The following is a 19,906-nucleotide window of genomic DNA, read 5'->3' as shown; positions in this document are numbered from 1 at the left end:
AATCAATGAATGAATTCCCCAAGTTATTACATTTGTCATGTATTGTATGAAAATGAAAATAAGGGGTACAAGGCTGAATACATTCCAAGTCTGAGCTTTCATGTGGGGGGGGGGGGGGTAGGGGTGGATTATTATTAGCTGACCTGATACTTTGTGACAAGGACTGGAATACCTGTAACAGAGACGGGGAGGGGGGGGGACAAAATGTACCAGTGAGAAATTCATTAAACAAGCCAGCTTAGGCAGGAAAAAAAAGGCAATGTTTATAAATGTCTGATTTCTCTGTTTGATTTTAAATCTCATTCTCATTCATTTCTTCTTCATCTCACTCTCTGTCTGCCTGTCTTCTCTATTGCAGTCACACATAAATGTCTATCCATTTATTTGGTCACTAAAATTTTCAGAAAGAAAAAAAGATATTTTTTTTTGTTATAACGCTACATCAATTTCCACAATATTTTTATTTTCTAATGTGCATTTGGTTTTCCCCTCTGCTTTTGACAAGGGCTTGGGACCTTCAAAACAATGACCAATTTTCAACACCTTGGTTTGTTTTGCCATCTCAGAGCATTTAAAAAGGAAAATTGGTTTTGTTTTGGCAGCATTAAAAAACCAAACTAGTTGACATTATCATACTAGTTTTGAGAGTGAACATTCCACGCAGTCATCATATGTGATGATGATGATCCACAGCATTTTATAATGCCCCATATTTCTATTAAAAACAGTCATTGGAGCAGGCTCATCCGACTACACATCTGCTAAAATATGCAAGTTTTGATGCATGATTTAAAGAATTCGATGCTGTCAACTTCACAGAGCAATGAATGGAGTTCCAATGGCGTGAAGCAATAGAGGAAAAGGCACGGTCTCCATATCTGCTTAAGTGTGTGATGGGTACATGACACCAGTACCAGATGAGCTCAAGCCAGAATATAGACGATGTTGCTCTATAATGAGGGTGGTCACATATCCTGAAGCTATACCATAGACAGCCTTCAAAGTCGGAAGGATTTTGAAATCCATCCTGTACTTGAGCTTATGTTTACCGATACATAGCAACACATTCAAGTTGGCTAGACAGACAATTTCCTAAACTTTCCTTTCTTCCTCACAACTCTAGATTTAAATATATACTTCCTGGAGGGAAATGGTCATCTTGAAAGTCATATGGGACTTGATTTTCATGGGCAGTGGATTATTTGCTGGCCCCACACGTTGGAAAATCTTTTGAATAGATTTGGAAAAATCTGTAATACAGGCATCTTTGGGGGAAAGCAATTTGGGTGTAGAGCCCGATATTCTACGGCCATGCTTGCTTTGCCTTGGGAACCATCAGGACAAGGAGAGTCATCAGGGCAAGGAGAGTTAAGATGACGACTTGACCATAAGGCAATTTCTAGTGGCATCAGATGTCTGCTAGTTATTAATCTTGCTCTTTTTTGGGTGATTTAATATCCAAATTGTGTCAAATTCCCAAGATAACAGACAAAAATGTAGCTTCATCACTTCAACTTCTTTTTCTTTGCCCGTTGTTCCGCCATCATGGCTCGCCATTCTTGGTAAGATCGAGTGTCAGTTTGTGCGCAATACCACCTGCCGTAAAACTGTGTGTGACTTTTCCGGTCCCTTTCCCGATCGCACTGGCTGCATATGGGCAGTCTTGTACGTGGCTTGTATGTTTTAATTCCCTTCCCTTCTGCTCTTTGTTGGGCTCTGCGTTTCCTATAATAAAGGGTTGATTTGGGAATTACTGGACTTGTGCGACTCTTGCGATAGATTGTAGCTGGCTCTGTAGTCCTGGAGTTTGGACCTGCGGCTGACGATGCTGGTAGAATGGGCTTGAGCTTGGAGTGTGAGGTTTGTGGTGCTAACTGAATTCGCATCAACGTAGGAGTCGAAGTTGAAGGTGCTGGCTGGATAGGCGTGAAGACGGTAGAAGCCTTTGAAGACTGAGAAGCAGGATCCAACAGGTTGACTGTTACAAAGCTTGGCTGAACTGCTGCTGGGATCTGTGATGTGCCCTGGTCTAAGACCATTGGTATTCCTTTTCCATTCTATAAAAGCATATAAAAGAGGGAGGGAAAGATGTTATTAAATTCATATACTGTTTGGTACTCTTGTGTTGCTAGGGAAAACTTGTTATAAACAATCAGTTTCTACTGCAAATTAAATTCCTATTAATATATAAGATATGGGGAATTCCATGAAATATTCAACTTTCATGTAAGTGCAACCCCAAGTCTCCATTACTCCTTTTCAATTTCACTCCATGAAATGCTTATTAAAAAGCCAAGTTAATTTGCGACCTTTACAAATTTTTATATGAGATAGAAAACAGAGCTGAATCAAATTAGGAAGGTGCAATGTATATGAAACAAAATCATGAAGCAACGTCAGGCACAAACTTTTCATGTCACTGCTTTCTTTGAAATAAAGTGAGTGTGCTGAACATTCAAGCATCATAAGTTGAAGAAAAAAGTTAAAAAGGAAACAATATTTTGAAGAATAGAACTTAATTCACAGGGCTATCACATCTATTCATCATCTATGTTCTTTTCTTCATAATTTCTGTTTTCTTCTCCACTTCAAGTCATTGTCTTGTCATTGTGGCTCAGTGGTCAAGTCTCTTAGGCTAAGATTACAACCCCCAAAATTAGCACTGAGCAACGGCCATCCGGGCACAACTGGTGTTTGGGGCATCGCTAAGTCGCCGCTCAAGATTCAGCACAAAGTTAAAGGGATGGTCCGGGCTGAAAATATTTATATCTTGATACATAGAGTAGAATTCACTGAGCAAAATGCTGAAAGTTTCATCAAAATCGGATAACAAATAATAAAGTTATTGAAGTTTAAAGTTTAGCAATATTTTGTGAAAACAATCGTCATGAATATTCATTAGATGGGCTGATGTCACATCTCCACTTTCCGTTTTCTTATGTTATTACATAAAATCCTAATTTTTTCATTATTTCATACTTATGTGAATAATATGTCTCTCTTATAATGAAATAAGTTGCAGCAATAAATATCTAATGCACTAAATCAATTGTCAATCCAATTTTTCTAGTTCTTGGAGGAAAAAAATTGAATAAACCTAATTTCATATAATAAAATACAAAAGAACAAGTGGAGATGTGACATCATCAGCCCACCTAATGAATATTCATGACGACTGTTTTCACAAAATATTGCTAAACTTTAAAATTCAATAACTTTGTTGTTTGTTATCCGATTTTGATGTAATTTTCGGCATTTTGCTCAATGAATTCTACTCTATTTGTTAAGCTATAAATACTTTCAGCCCGGACCATCCCTTTAAAATTCTGGTGGTGCATGCTCACTTTTCACTCGCCGCCCTAAATATGCTTGGTCCCCATCTGGGCACCGACGTAATAGAGCAGTCACCGTCGAACAATTTAGGTAAAAAATTGAACTAGTTGGATCAAAGGCTATTGAGTGATCACTGGCCGCTCAGAGATTGGTCAATGGGAGAACGCCCGGGAATCAGTGGGTTGTCAGCTGATCACTGCTCGGATACCAAACAGAAAAGTTCCCCCGCTTTGGCCTTGAGTAATGGGTAATCGACAGGGGGCCAAATAAGTCTTTACAGCCCGCATGATTTCTATAACAAGTGGAATGCCTCTGGCAGTCTCACCTGCATCACGCAATTCAATATAGCAGCAGTGCTGACTTTGAAAACTACTATTACTCGCACAAGAAGTTCAGTGATACTTGGTTACTCTTATTTCCACGTTTTATGAACTAGACCAATACACTTACAGAGATATGATGGTAATTCAACAAATACCCCCAACGTAGCAAAAGTTCATTGACCTTACATGACCTTTGACCTTGATCATGTGACCTGAAACTCGCACAGGATGTTCAGTGATACTTGATTACTCTTATGTCCAAGTTTCACGAGTCAGATCCATAAACTTTCAAAGTTATGATGGTAATTCAACAGATACCCCCATTATGGCCAAAGTTCATTGACCTTTGACCTTGGTCATGTGACCTAAAATGCGCACAGGATGTTCAGTGATACTTGATTACTCTTATGTCCAAGTTTTATGAACTAGACCAACATACTTTCAAAGTTATGATGGTAATTCAACAAATACCCCCAATTTGGCCAAAGTTCATTGACCCTAAATGACCTTTGACCTTGATCATGTGACCTGAAACTTGCACAGGATGTTCAGTAATACTTGATTACTATTATGTCCAAGTTTCATGAATCAGATCCATAAACGTTCAAAGTTAAGATGGTAATTCAACGATACCCCAATTCGGCCAAAGTTCATTGACCCTAAATGACCTTTGACCTTGGTCATGTGACGTGAAACTCATGCAGGATGTTCAGTGATACTTGATTAACCTTATGGCCAAGTTTCATGAACTAGGTCCATATACTTTCTAAGTTATGCTGTCATTTAAAAAACTTAACCTTAGGTTAAGATTTGGTGTTGACGCCGCCATCGCCGTTGGAAAAGCGGCGCCTATAGTCTCACTCTGCTATGCAGGTGAGACAAAAATCGTTGGGCGATTTTTGTAGAAATCCAGCGGTGGACTAAATTTCAATCGATCGGTTAGTGCCCTTGAGTTGTGACTGAAGCCTAAACCACAAGCTCTGGGGTTCAATCTCACCTCAGTTAATGCGTCCTTTGGCAAGGCACATATCTACAGTGAACACTTTCCACCCAGGTATAGTAAAATTGGATACCAAGGTGGAAGGACTTCCTTCAATGCTTGAGCACCTGATCAGGTACATAAGCCATGCTAAAGCTGGGGTAATAGTATGCAGTGCCTAGGAAAATTGTATTCAGAGATGGATAAACGTCACAAATTCATACTGCGATACTTACATCAGAGACTCCCAAAAGCTGGGCATCTCCATGGCTGACTTCATCCTCCTCCTGATCATCATCAACGACGTCCATATCATCGACGTTATCATCATCATCATCGTAATCATTGACGCCCTCATCATTGTCCCTGTCTCCTTCAACCTCTTTAGGATGCATTGTGAATAGAGCCTGGTTGAGATATTCAAGGCCTATAGGCTCCCCTGTGACGTAAGAATCAACGGACATTGATTATAAGTGCCCAATGACCAGTGAAGATAATAAATATACATACATATATGGAAATTCTTTCAATACTTGTAGTGAATTTTTGATTAGTGGAAAAATGACCTTTTATAAATTACAAGAACTTCTATCAAAACTTATTGTGAGCTGAATTTTTTATTAGTGGAAACATAGAAATACATTACAAGAAATTCGGACAACATTTAATTTTGAGTGGAATTTTTGATTAGTTGAAAAAACAAGGGGAACGCCTCGGGCAGTCTCGCCTGCATTATGCGATTCAATATAGCAACAGCGCCGACTTTTGAAAACAGCTATTGAATAAATATTCACAAAAGAAAACGCTCATAATATGATAATATATGTAGTAGTAATAGTAGTAGTAGTATGGTATTTTTATTTAATCAAGAAAACTGGCAAAACAGTCCAAAGACTGAAAAATCCAGTGTACAGTATAAACAAAGGCAAAGTACAATATTATAAAGATGAAATATAAGCAAAAAATTACTCAACCAACCGATAATCATATTACACAATCATAAAAGATATACCAGGGAAAAAACAATGAAAAAAAAAAAACTTTAAAAAGTAACATATTGATTACTACATGTATAACCATTTAATACGGGCACAAAAATAAACAAAAAAAAAGGAGAGAGAGAGAGAGAGAGATAGTGAGAGGAAACCAATATTACGGGAAACAGTAAATATAAAAAAGCAAATGAGAAAAGGAAGAGAAAGAAAGAGAGAGAGTGGAAAAGGGAAGAGAGTGGGTGGAAAGTGACAGAAAGGAAAGGTAAAGGAGGGGAAGATGAAGGGAAATATGGAAAAGAAGATCAACAGAAAGGGGAGAGTAAGAAAAATAGGAGGAAAATATGGATGCAAAGCTGGTTTTAACCTTCTAAAAATATAGCAGTTAGTGATAAAAAATTACCAAGAATAAGTCAACGAAGAGAATAAAAGGTGAGATGTGTGGTCAATGAGATAATGGCAAGAAAGATAGGCATTGGCACTAATTACAATTTAGATGTTTGAGAGAACTTGTGGCCAAGTCATTACCTATTTCTCCCAACACCATAAACGTAGATGGAACAGATGTGTCGGGCACTGCAAATATTGCTGAAGCATTTAATGAATTTTTCATTTCAAATGCTACTAATATTACTAAGGACCTGCAAAGGGATACGTCTCAACAGAGAGTTCAAGTAGAAGGTGATACAAATGTTGGTTCAATTCACTCTCAATTTGAGCTAGAGTTGATTACTAGAGATTTTGTTTTGAAATAGATTGATAATCTGAGTATAGATAAATCAACTGGGGAAGATCATGTCAGCTGCAAACTTTTAAAGATGACAAAAAATATTATCGCAGAGTCCCTTTGTGATATTATTAACAAATCCCTTACTACTGGAGTTGTTCCTCGTGAATGGAAAAAGGCTCGGGTAGTACCAATATTTAAATCTGGCGATATGTCTTCGTTGAATAATTACCGCCCAATTTCTATATTACCAATCGTGAGTAAAATTTTAGAAAGGGCTGTTCACCAACAGCTAAGTGAATTCTTGGACGTGAATGATTTATTACACCCAAATCAATCTGGTTTTCGGCCTATGCATTCAACAACTACTGCCCTTGCAAAACTTGTAAATCAGGGGTCGTTAACCCTAACTAGGCCGGGCTTTTTTGGCTGTTCTGTGGCCGGGGGGGGGTTGATTCAACCCCCCCTTGAGATCTCGGCCGCCGATCGCGCGAGCGCCGCAAAAATTTGCACGCTGGTAGTGTGTGATGTAATCTACAAGGCTGTATGGTAAAATTTTCCAAAATAATGAGATTTTATTTTATATAAATTAATTATGCTAATTTATGCATAAATCATACTTTTTGCTCTAATTCACTAAATAAAGCTCCTAGAATGCAAATTTTTGGTAAAAATACTCTTTGTAGCATTCTTAACAATGGCAATTGAAAAAAACTTTGGTTTGGAAATCAATTTCTTATGTATTTTATTGTTTTATGAATTTCTTATGTATTTCTTTGTTTTTCAACCTTTTGTTTTTCTTTGTTTTTTTCACCAGATTTAGTGCACAACCTTTTTGAAGCATAATTATGCTAAAATCAATTGCTTTCAGCTGTTTAAAGTAAAAATAATCATATCTTTATGAATAAGATGAGAAAACTCAATTTGCATTGACTTTGTACACAAAATCACGTTTTGGAACAATTTTTGGTCTGACATGCACTTACAAAATGTTGCGTAATTTCAGAACCGCGTACCCGGGCGTCGTAAATTTGGTCTCAAAAGATGCGCAAGACTTAAAAGTATAAACTCTGCGAGTGGCGCGGTCAAAAAAATTTGCGCGGCAGAATGATCGCAGAAAATGTTGAGGGGGGGGTTGATTCAACCCCCCCCCGGCCATTTTAGGGTTAAACATTGATAACAATTTTATTTCTGGAGTTGCGTTCATAGATCTTCGGAAGGCCTTTGATACCATGGACCATGAGCTGCTTTTAAAGAAATTAACTTGCATTGGTTGTAGTAAGAGGACTATCACTTGGTTCAAATCATATTTATTTGATCGACAACAAGTGACACAATTCAAAGGAGCCAAATCGCACCCTTCAATCGTCAAATTAGGCGTGCCACAAGGGTCAATTCTAGGTCCCCTTTTATTTTCAATATATGTTAATAGTTTACCTGGATGTATTCATGAAGGTATTATAGATATGTACGCTGACGACACGACACTTACCGTCAGTGCGAATGATGCGACAGTTTTGGAAGAAAAATTAACTGTTGCATTAAACAAGGTCATGGCATGGATTAAAGATAATCAGCTCGTCCTCAACACTGAAAAAACTTGTGTCATGATAATAGGTTCTCGTGCTAATCTCAGGAAAATAGATTCTTTCACGATTTCGTTAAACGGTGATTTGATAAATAGAGTTCAATTCACCAAATGCTTATGAGTTTTGATAGATGAAGAACTGAAATGGTCAAAACAAATTGAAAATGTATTTAAACTTACTCAGAAAAGCATTGGCATAATAAAGAGAGCGAAAAATTCTTTGCCTGTGCAGTCCTTAAAGTTGCTTTATAACAGTTTAGTGTTGCCAAGATTTGATTACTGTTCTGCTGTATGGTCGAATAGATTTCAATCCCATACAATTAAGCTGCAAAAAATTCAGAAGAGGGCTGCAAGAATTATATTGAACAAGACATACGACACACCGTCGGCTGATTTGTTCACAAGTCTTAAATGGATGACACTAGACAAACGATTTGAGCTCAGACGCATTTTGATGATATATAAATGTGTTCATAATTTAGCACCTTCTTACCTTCAGGTAAACTTAACCAATCCAAATGATGTACATGAACATCATACCAGACAGAGAGACAGTGGATATTTACGCGTGCCCAAGTTTCGCACTGATTGTTATAAGTGTAGTCCAATCGTATCTTCAATATTTGAATGGAATAAGCTTGATAATTCAATTAGAACAGCTCCTTCTGTCATTTCATTTAAGAGAATGTTTTGGTTCAAATCATATTTGAGTTAATGATTACATCGTCTTTTTGTCAGGATTTACATATACAAAGTAAAACGATTAAGGTGTACCCAAATATTAAACCCTGGATTACTAAAGATATTAAAGGAATCATCAAAGCAAGAAAGGAAGCATTCGATGCCGGTGATCGACTAACCGTAAAGTCGTTTCACACTAGACTGCGTCAGGAAATAAACAGAGCGAAACGAGACTACCGAAGAAAGCTCGAAAATCACTTTCAAAATAATAATCCGCAAGCAGCGTGGCAGTGTTTGAAATCAATGACCGACTATGTTCCCAAAAGAGATCAATCACTCGCGAATGTTGATGACCCTTTTAAGATTGCAAATGAACTTAATAGGTTCTACGGACGGTTTGATACCCATGACTTCAGTGATATAATAGACGGACAGATAGCTGAATTAACTGACTCTCGAGATGATACTATTAAGATTAAAGAAAGAGATGTATTAGCCCAATTCAATAGAATCAATCCAAGGAAGGCATCCGGGCCCGATCTAATTACCGGAAAGGTACTACGTAATTGCTCGAGAGAACTGGCATTGCCGTTTTGCGTTTTGTTCCAAATGTCGTTAGATAAACAAGTGATACCCCTTTGCTGGAAGTCTTCTATTGTTATCCCTGTAGCAAAAAAGCCCCGCCCCTCTGAACATAACGACTATCGTCCAGTAGCATTGACTTCAATAGCGATGAAGTGCCTAGAACGAATTATACTGAAGTATATTCTCCAACCCATAAAGCACCTGGTTGACCCCCATCAGTACGCCTATCAGCCAAAGAAGTCCGTTCAAGATGCGATCCTTTATTTGACACATCTTCTCTGCAAGCACACAGATGAAAAGAAATCGTACGCTCGCACTTTGTTTGTTGACTTTTCGTCCGCATTTAAAACTATTCAACCCCATCGACTTGTCGAGAAGCTGAAATGTCTGGATGTGAAACCGTCCCTAATTTTATGGCTAACTGACTTTCTTCGGAATAGAATCCAGCGCGTGCGCGTCCAAGATGCTTTGAGCAATCCCATGGTAACGAATACAGGTTCACCCCAGGGCTGTGTGCTCTCTGCAATCCTATTTGTTCTATATACCAATGACTGTCGTTACCTTTCTCAAAATGTCTCTATTCTCAAATACGCAGATGACACAGTTATAGTTGGTCTAATTAAGGAATGTGAACTTGAGTATCTAAACTGTGTAAAATGGTTTACCGACTGGTGTAATGACAATTTCTTAGATCTCAATGCAACAAAAACCAAAGAAATGATATTTGACTTTAGAAATAATAAACAAGTAGAACCAAGTGATTGTCGTGTTAGAATCAATGAAGAGGAAATTAAAATAGTTCATAAGTTCAAATACTTAGGTACCATTATTGACGATGGATTAAAATGGGGAGATCAATGCAATTCAATTTACAAGAAGGCAATACAACGGATGTATTTCATAAGAAAATTGAAGTCATTCCATGTTGACCGCACCATAATGGTTTTATTCTATAGATCACTTATTGAAAGCATCCTCATATTTGATTGTGTGGTTTGGTTCACAAGCTGTCGCAAAAAAGATCTGAATATACTAAGTAGAATGGTCAGACAAGCAGAAAAAATAACAGGACACGACCTAAACTTCACTGATGTATGTCGAAACAGAATACTTGAAAAGGCAAAAGAGATACTATACAATAATGATCACCCATTGAATGTAAACTACGAAAGGATGAGATCTGGTAATAGACTACGGTCAGCACGTTGTCGAACAAATAGGTTCTTAAACTCATTCGTGCCAAGCTCAATCCGAATGCTGAATGAGGAAGGGATTGTATAAGAATAATGATATGCCTAATAATGTAAATTTACCTTGTCGGGTAGTTGATGTTAATTCTTTAAAACAATAATATTGAAAATAAAAATAATATGTAAATACTGATAACAATAACAATTACAAGTGGACAACGCTGTGAAGATTTATAGTACTGATTTATTACAATTCTAATGTAATTTCAATTCAATATCCGATATCTAACTTTCAGTTCAGATTTCCATTTCAATCTTAATTTTAATGTCAATAACAGTATTTTTTTAAAATGCTACCCAGTGGGTAGCATTTGCACGTGTATATCATAATTGACTATATGTGATTGTTTGATTTTCTGTAAATATGTTCATTTTCTATGCTATGTTATGTATGTTCAATACCATGTAAAAATGCAAATTTCCACTTATTTATTTATCTGGACAATAAATACTACCTTATGAACCTTATGAACCTTATGTTTAAAAGAACTTGTAATTTATAAATAACTTGCGGAACATCCACTGTTGTGCTTATTTTGTGTTAGCATGACCATGATGATTTGGTGTATATTATCAATGTTTTCAAGATGTCCTTCTTAGTTAATTTGATTTATTGATATTTTATTTTACGTCAAACGAGTGCCCGTCTGCATTTTGTTTGCTGCTAAGTTTGTTAATGTTTCGTTTTACATTCAAATCCTCATGTGAATCTTAATGCTGTAACATTCTGTACATACGTTATGCATTTTGTAAATATGTTTATTGTTATTCAGGGCCCCATGGAAGACCACTACTTATTGGTGAATGGGCTACCCTGTCAAAATATCAGAAATAAATAAATAAATAAATAAATAAAAGTATATACGTGCACTAGAGCTAACTGTTACATTCATTTGATCTTTAAAAAAAAATTGTGCAGATCACCGGATTGCCGGGGGATAAAGACCAGTTCAGAAAACATTACAATTTAAAATAAAATTACATATAGGTAAAATATGGCAGTAACAAGCTTTGAATATTGCACAAAATCAAAATCACAGTGAGCTCATTTACTCGCTTGAGGTAAAGTAAAAGAGGAAAGTGAAGAAAGAAGGGGGTAAAAAGGAAAAAAACTAAAAGAGAAAGATCAGAAAAGGGAAAACAATAGGAAAGTAAGAAATAAAGGAATTGAGCAAGGTTTGTGATAATATAAAAAATACAACAAAATCATTGTGAATTCAATACTGATACAATGTGTGGTATCGCGGATTGTTTATATCTTCGAGTTCTGCAAAAAGGTATATCTAAGCATTCAGAGTTCCGCAGCTGGACATTCAAGCGGGACTGGGATCTCCTGGTAGGGGGGAGCATATCTCGATGACGCTCAGATTTTAGTAATCCAAGTCCAAAACGAAGCAGGAGGTCATCTCTAAGTTCTTTGAGAGTATTTAGTCAACGTAAGCTGATCAAAATAAGGTAGAACATTCGGGAATGCAATGCAGCGTAGAGCTTGCTTTTGAACACGTTCTAGTTCTTCCAACTGGGCTGCAGTAAGACTCGAACTCCAAACTGGTGATCCAAATTCTAAAAGTGGGCGAATGTAGACTTTGAAGATGGTCACAAATCATCTACACTTGCACCATGCTTCTTAAGAACATTAAGAATATAAAAACGCCTTGCGGTGCGAGAGATCATGAGCTCAACCTGACGATCAGACTTTATTCGACTGGATCGTGATTCCAAGTAACACCAAGGATTCTACCCATTCCAAACGGCAATCATTGATATGAAGAGGCTCTTTAGGAGGAGGAGATTTCATGAAGCTAAACTGCATAGCCTTACATTTCTCAGGTTTTAATTTCATATCATTTTCAACACACCAATCGCTCAGGGCATCAATATGGCTCTACATGGCACCAACTTGGTTCTTCCGAACAACTTCAAGAAGACTCAGGTCATCCACGTATTTCCAACGATTATTAGTGGTTAAAGTGGCATCGTTGATCATGGCAAGAAAAATGACAGGACCCAACTTTGTCCCTTGAGGGACGTGAGGTCCAGAGCACTTGAAGTCTTTCCTTGATAACGCACTGCTTGGGAGCGATGAGTCAGGAAGCTGCAGACCGTTGGAAGAACAGAGGTATCCACATCAGAACCAATCAGCTTCTGGATAGCTAATGTGTGATTAATGAGACCGAAGGCCTTCATAAAATCAACAGCACATAGATTTGCATAGTGCCCTTGCTTATCAAGATTGCGCTGGATGACATCTAACAAGCTCACAAGGTAATGATTGATGGAACTACCTTTCAAGTTGCCAAACTGTGAACAATCCATGCGATGTCCAAGGTCTGAAGTAAGCCATTCAGCCAGGAAACTTTCAAAGATCCTTGCGAAAGCTGTCGTTACTGAGATCGGTCTTAGTTGAGAGAAATCTATCACATTGGGAACTTTCGGGACGGGACAAACTGAAGCATTCTTCCAAATCAAGGGAAAATAACCAGAACGTAGACAATCGTTGTAGATTTTGGTGAGGGGTGAAGAAAGTTCAAATTCCTTAATCAGTCTAATAGGGATGTCATTAGGGTGCGTTGCCTTTGAAACATTGAGGCGATTGAGACGAGCATAAACTTCATGCACCTTTATCAAAGGTGGGGGGAACATCGCGGGAAGATATGCAGGTAATTTTGACAAGTCCAAAGGGGGTAATTGGGTACAAATACTAGCGAAGAAGGAGTTCAAATCATTTGCCATTTGTAGAGGAGTTTTATCACTAGAGATTTTCAAGGGTCGTTTGGAAGCACCAGTTAGAGAGCGAATCTGTTTATGCCACTTACCAGGCTCACTCTCTTTCAGGCATTCGATTTTGTTACGGTAAAACTTCTTTTTAGCCTTTTTAATATCATGCTGAACCTTGTTAGGGAGTTTGTGATAATCATCAGTCAGTCCACGTTTATATGCTTTATCTCGTCTCTTAAAGGTAAATTGTGTCATTGGTTTATTTCAAAACTTTCTTTTAAATTTCACTCTTTGCTTTCCACGATATTCATAAACAAGTTCTGAGTCCATACAATGTATTGCATTGGCCAGAAAGAACTGTTTTTATTCTCAAAAAAATATATAAAGATGAGAAGATTTGCCGAGTGACCTTTTTTTTATTTATTTTTAAAACTAACATACAAAATGAAGAGCGCCACCTTGAGACCAAATGACATCAATACCTGCTCATGAATATTCATATCTCTAGCTCTCGCCTCTGCGCGAGTCTCAATCAAGTGCCGATGGTACGGACGCATGGGCGGGTACGGAGTCTGTACACCGTGAATGCACGGGTTTCTTTCCCGGTTTCTATTGCATTTCGTAGAAAGCGTGTACATTGAAAACAAAGTCTGACGGCTTTTTCATTTGCTTCGTTGATCTGTATTGTTTCTCTATTTCTCCAGGGTACGGAGGGTGGGAGGGAGGGAGAAAGGTGCTTGTGAAAGCCAAGGGAGAGAAAGGGCTATATTCTTATTTATTATATTTTTTCTAGTTCTTTATATGTATTTTTGTTTTGTTTCCGATTCACTGAATTGTTATCATTTTCTTCAGGTTCTGTATTTTGATGTGTTCATTATTATCACGTGTAGTAATATACGTTGTAATTTCTTAATTGTTTAAATAATAGGCCTATGCTACATTTTTTTTAAAGGAAAAATTAGAAATCATTTTGTATTGAACTAGCTTGGCCGCCAATTTCGTTATTTGCTTTGTGTGTCCTATAGCTCTCCACCACTGAATTCGTCAATATACTGCCTCAACGTATTTATCAATTAAATTGGACAAATACCGCGTGGCCTAGTGTTTTTTTTTACAATATCCAGGGGCGGATCCAGCTTTCACTAATAAAGAGGGAGGGGGTTGAAAAATATTTTCCCCGATCGATCCGCAGCTCAAAGCTATTTTTTTGTATCTATATAGTCGTAACAGTTACTCATAAGCCCTATAAAACATGCGAGCGCGAGGTAAAATTTTCGGAAATCGTGTATTGTGTCCTGAAAATTGACGGATCCATGCAGCACGGGCCGGCTGTGCCCCCCCCCCCCAGAGGCACAATCAATATTTCTTATGTAAAAATATATCGATATAATCATTTTTTTTTGCTTGTCAAATTTTCCTCGGGAAAATGTGCCCCCCCCCCTTTGAAAAATCCTAGATCTGCCTCTGAAGATTAATCATAATAAAACAAAATAATCATAACGGTACGTAGGGCCTATGGTGCACCGGGTAGCGACTTCAGTTCCGTAAACTGTTCTCCCAGCGGGCCATGCTAATACCCCGGCTTTAGCTGGGCTAACTGCGCTCAAGCATTTGAATTAGTAAATGGTAGTTCCCTTGTTTGTTTTACTAAGGACTGTTTTTGTTTATATCGATTAGCTGATATTTCTTTAATTTGATATGAATAATACCTTTTTATTGTAATCGCTATTTTACTATGTTTTATTATACAAGGACCAAGATGAAAAAAACAGTTATTACAACTCTGATCTTGTGAACCTTTTTAAATATGACTGAATGAATATATAAATTAATTGGTATTGATAAATAGATATTCCATCGAACCTGAGGCAATGCGAACACGAAGCGCGTGCTAAATTGTTTTATGCAGTGACATGCCCCCCCCCCCAAGTCTGAATTACCCTTACCTTATTTTATTCATTCTTCCCCCTTATATTTTTTCTTCTCTCCCCACCCTCTGCTTTCCATTCTCTTACTTGTTTCCCTTTCTTTCCCCCTATTATGCACCGCCAATAGGGTGGGGGCGCCCCGTTGGCCTCCTGGATCCGCCTATGATACCGGTACATCAGGCCTGTATATTATAAGCAATTGATGTTTATGTAACATCGATTAACCCCCCCCCCCCGAAAGTTTCTCTTTGTATTTTTCTTTTCAACTTGTTATGGTAGTATATACTAAACAAGTATCACGTTTGACTTTGTCCAACTTTGTGACCAAAACTTTAGTACGGTTTTCTCAGTGAAATTGATGATGACGTCTCCTGGGTGCCTCCCCCTTCACCCCACTCCTCCTTGGTCCTCTGGGCTTGGCGAATAAAATTGCGTACATATCATGGAGAGATATATCGAGGACATACAGCTAGGCGGAATTATTTGGGGAAGGGGTCTTCCATTTCTTTGTTATTCCGAAGTTCCGATGATGGTTCAGCGAATGTGCTCTATGCAAAATCACGTTTTGGCACGACTTCTAAGCGTTGGGCATGTCAACGGACAATAACAAAATAAATGCAAACATGTCATGGATCGAAATGGTAAAAAATATATATTTTAAAGAAAACCATCGTTATCAAAATTTGATGCAGTCAAACCAACATGTTTTGTTAATACCAGTTTCAACTTACATTAAAAATTATAACCCGAGGCCATATTAGCACCGGGGGTGGGGGGAGGGGGGGGGGGGGCAGAGAGCACTTGCACCCCCCCCCCCAAAAAAAAAAAAAAAAAAAAAAAAATCTCAGTAGGAAAAAAATCTTTTTTTTCAAAATGGAAAGTGCCCTTCTTTCAAAATGATGTGTGCCCCTTTTCAAAATAAAATACCTTTTCTTGAAGTCAAACAATACATTTTAGGTTAGAAAATCACAAAAATTTTGGATCGCGCTTCGCACTCACATCATTTTGAAAGAAGGGCACTTTCCATTTTTTCCCTACTGGGATTTTTTTTGGGAGAGGGGTGCAAGTGTTTTGGTTACAACTTCTGCTTACAATGTTCAATTTTCAAGTTTGAATATCACAAATTTTCAGCTCGCGCTTTCCGCTTGCATCAATTATTGTTTATTCTTGGTTTCAAAACTTAGAATGTCCATCAGGTTGAAATATCACAAATGTTCGGCTCGCGCTCGCATCAATTATTATTTATTGGTTTCAAAAAGTGCTTAGATTGTCCAGTTTTCAGGTTGGAATATCACACTCGCGTCCATTAGTCAGTTAGATACACATCTTTTTCATGACAACAAAAACAATAGCTCGGAATGCTTGATTTTCAGGTCTTATTAGTACATGCAATGTCCAAAATTTTGAGCCCGCGATTTGCGCTCACAACATCTCGCAAGGATGCTCTTTTAACAATAATTTGCGCGGTAATAATTGACAAAAAGCGAGTTTCACAACTTCAGATTTAAAAGTGTTTCCAAACCGCTTGCTTGCTACGCTCGCTCCCGGAAAAATAAAGCCTGATTACATATTTAATCAATCAGAAAAGACTTCAAAAAGGCTTTGCTCAACTTAATTAGTATAAAACGCACAACTACTTAACGCAGATGATAATCTCATGGTGAAAATTTCAATTGCATAAAAAATACATATTAATGCCCTCTTTTGCCCCCCAAATGAAAATACGTTCCGCCGCCCCTGATTATCATCCATCGCACTTGCTGGTATTTTTATTTATCGTCATTCCCCCCTCTCAAAGAAAAAACTTATACTTTTGCCCTTTATTTAGCCTGCAATGGAACTTGCAGGAAATTTTATTTAAACGCGAGCATATCAAACAGGATGCAAATGGAGGTCTATTCAGCCGGGCATTATTTATACGCTTTGGATTCTTGTTTGCCTAGAAAATGTGAATATTTCAAGAGTTCTTATATTTTCACTACATCTTTGTCCTTATTTCTCTATATCCGTAGCTCCACCATGCGCGTATTCGAGGGCCCTCGGGGCACGCCCCCCCCCCCGGGTAGGCGAAAAAGGGGCGCCAAAAATAGGGAGAAAAGGGGAGGAAAAAATGAGGGAAAGAACAATAGAAAGATAAAAGAGGGAAAGAACAATAGAAAGATAAAAGGGGGAAAGAAAGAGAGGAGGAAAACAAAAGAGGGAAAGGGGAGCGCCGAATTGATGTTCGCCCTAGGGAGGGGGGCGCCCAATTGATAATCGACCTATAGGGGCGCCGAATTTAAGTCCAACATAGATAGGGGAGCCGAATTGATGTTTGACATTGGGGGCATCGACTTGATGTCCGAATTAGGGAGGCGCCGAATTGATGTTCGACCTTGGGGGTGCCAATTGATGTTCAGCCTAGGTGGGGGGGGGGGGGGCGAATTAATGTTTTACCTCGGGGCGCCGTATAGATGTTCCACATAGGAGGGGCTGCATTGAAGTTCGGCATAGGGGCACCGAGGGGGCGCCGAATTGATGTTCAAACTAGGGGCTGGGGCGCCGAATCGATATTTTCCATAGTGTTGCCGAATTGATGTTTGACATAGGGGGCGCCGAATTGATGTTCAACATAGGGGGTGGCAAATTGATGTTCAACCTAGGTGGAGGGGGGGGGGGGCGAATTAATGTTTTACCTCAGGGCGCCGTATAGATGTTCGACATAAGAGGGGGCCGCATTGAAGTTCGACATAGGGGCACCGAGGGGGCGCCGAATTGATGTTCAACCTAGTGGCTGGGGCGCCGAATTTATATTTTTCATAGGGTTGCCGAATCGATGTTTGACATAGGGGGGTGCCGAATTGATGTTCAACCTAGGGGGTGCCTAATGGATGTTCACCACACGAGGGCGCCTATTTTATGTTTGTCCCGGTGCGCCAAATTCAGGTTCAATTAACCAAGGGAGAGGGGGGTGGGCGCCAAATTCATGTTTGCTCGCATCAAATACTCATCCTGTTCATGATTACCAAAAGTGCCTATAATTTTAGATCAGAATACAAAAAAAAATCATCCTACTCTACGTTCTCGCATTAATTGTTTAGTAAGGTGACGATCCTGTTCATGGTTAGATAAGTGCTTAGAATGTCCGACTTTGGATCGAAATATAAAAAAAAAATCAGCTCGCGCTTCACGCTCGCATAAACTGTTTTGTTAGTGCTCATCTTGTTCATGATAATCGAAAATGCTTACTCGAATGTCCAAATATTAGGTAAGAATATGAAAAATTTTCATCTCGCTCTTTGCGCTCGCATCAATATTGTTTAGTTAGATGACAATCCTGTTCACGATTACCGAAAGTGCTTAGTCGATGTCAAAATTTTAGGCCAGAATATCAATAACTTTTTAAGCTCGCGCTCCGCGCTCGCACAATTGTTTAAATAGATACCCATCCTTTCCATGGCTATAAAATATGCTTAGAATTTCCAGTTTTGGGTCAGAATACCAAAAATTTTACGCTCGCGCCTCTCGCTCGCATTAAATGATTTGTTAGATACCCATCCTTTTCATGATTACCCAATAATGCTTAGAATGTCCAAATTTTAGGTCAGAATATCAAAAAAATTTAACGCACGCTTCGCGCTCGCATTAATTATTTAGCTAGATACCTATCCTGTTCATGGTTATAAAAAGTGCTTATCATGTCCAGTGTTGGGTTGGAAATTCAAAAATTGTCAGCTCGCACTTCGCGATCGCATAAAATGTTGACAGATACCCACCCTGTTCTTGATTACCAAAAGTGCTCATAGATTTTTCAAAATTTTAGGTAAGAATATGAAAAATTCTCATCTCGCTCTTTGCGCTCGCATCAATATTGTTTAGTTAGATGACAATCCTGTTCATGATTACCAAAAGTGCTTAGTCAATGTCAAAATTTTAGTTCAGAATATCAATCACTTATAGGCTCGCGCCTCGCGCTCGCACAAACAATTGTTTAAATAGATACCCATCCTTTCCATGATTACAAATTAGAATGTCCAGTTTTGTGTTGGAATATCAAAAAAATTAAGCTCGCGCCTCGCGCTCGTATTAGATCATTTGTTAGATACCCATCCTGTTCATGATTACCCAATAGTGCTTAGAATGTCCAAATTTTATGTCAGAAAATCAAAAATTTTCAACTCGCGCTTCGCGCTCGCATTAATTATTTAGTTAGATACCCATCCTGTTCATGATTATAAAACAAATGTAAAAAGTGCTTATAATGTCCAGTGTTGGGTTGGAAATTCAAAAATTGTCAGCTTCCACTTCGCGATCGCATAAAATGTTGATAGATACCCACCCTGTTCTTGATTACCAAAAGTGCTCATAGATTTTTCCAAATTCTAGGTAAGAATATGAACAATTTTCATATCGCTCTTTTCGCTCGCATCAATATTGTTTAGATAATACATATACCCATCATGTTCACGGTTGCAATAAAACTCAGAATGTTCGATCGGAAAAGAGATGAAAATATCCCCTCCCCTATTGGCGAAAGCTGGATCCGCCCCCGGTTAAGAAATTACAGCTCCCGCACATAATTTTAGCATGGTCTACCACTCTGATGAGAAGTTGAACTAAATTGAAACCCCAAAATGCTTAAAATTCTGTGCTTTCTGGTCGCATTTATTTTTTTCAAAAGGTGGTTAAAACATATTCATGGATGTTTTTTTTTCATGAACACATTAAAAAGTGGTCTTCGATGCATTTTTCACGTGATTATGAAATACGATAATTCAAACTGCATTTAAGGCACCTATGATTGCCGTGCTGGGCGGGTCGGG

The 19,906-nt window shown here is 38.3% G+C and overlaps 2 protein-coding genes across 2 annotated transcripts; both read right to left on the bottom strand.

The window, feature by feature from the left end:
- Positions 1 to 892: 892 nt before the first annotated feature.
- LOC135157538 (uncharacterized) lies at positions 893 to 5,030 on the bottom strand. Its single transcript, XM_064113462.1, has 2 exons — positions 4,872 to 5,030; positions 893 to 2,057 (listed from the first exon to the last, which is right to left on the bottom strand). The coding sequence occupies exons 1-2, from the start codon at positions 5,028 to 5,030 to the stop codon at positions 1,506 to 1,508; spliced, it is 711 nt and encodes a 236-aa protein (XP_063969532.1). The 3' UTR covers positions 893 to 1,505.
- Positions 5,031 to 12,441: 7,411 nt separating this feature from the next.
- Positions 12,442 to 13,101, bottom strand: LOC135157537 (uncharacterized). The gene has a single exon (XM_064113461.1). The coding sequence runs from the start codon at positions 13,099 to 13,101 to the stop codon at positions 12,442 to 12,444; it is 660 nt and encodes a 219-aa protein (XP_063969531.1).
- Between the last annotated feature and the right edge of the window lie 6,805 nt (positions 13,102 to 19,906).

The sequence above is a fragment of the Lytechinus pictus genome, chromosome 18, assembly GCF_037042905.1.
Source record: "Lytechinus pictus isolate F3 Inbred chromosome 18, Lp3.0, whole genome shotgun sequence".
Taxonomy (NCBI): domain Eukaryota; kingdom Metazoa; phylum Echinodermata; class Echinoidea; order Temnopleuroida; family Toxopneustidae; genus Lytechinus; species Lytechinus pictus.
This window is presented reverse-complemented; position numbering and strand designations above follow the sequence as displayed.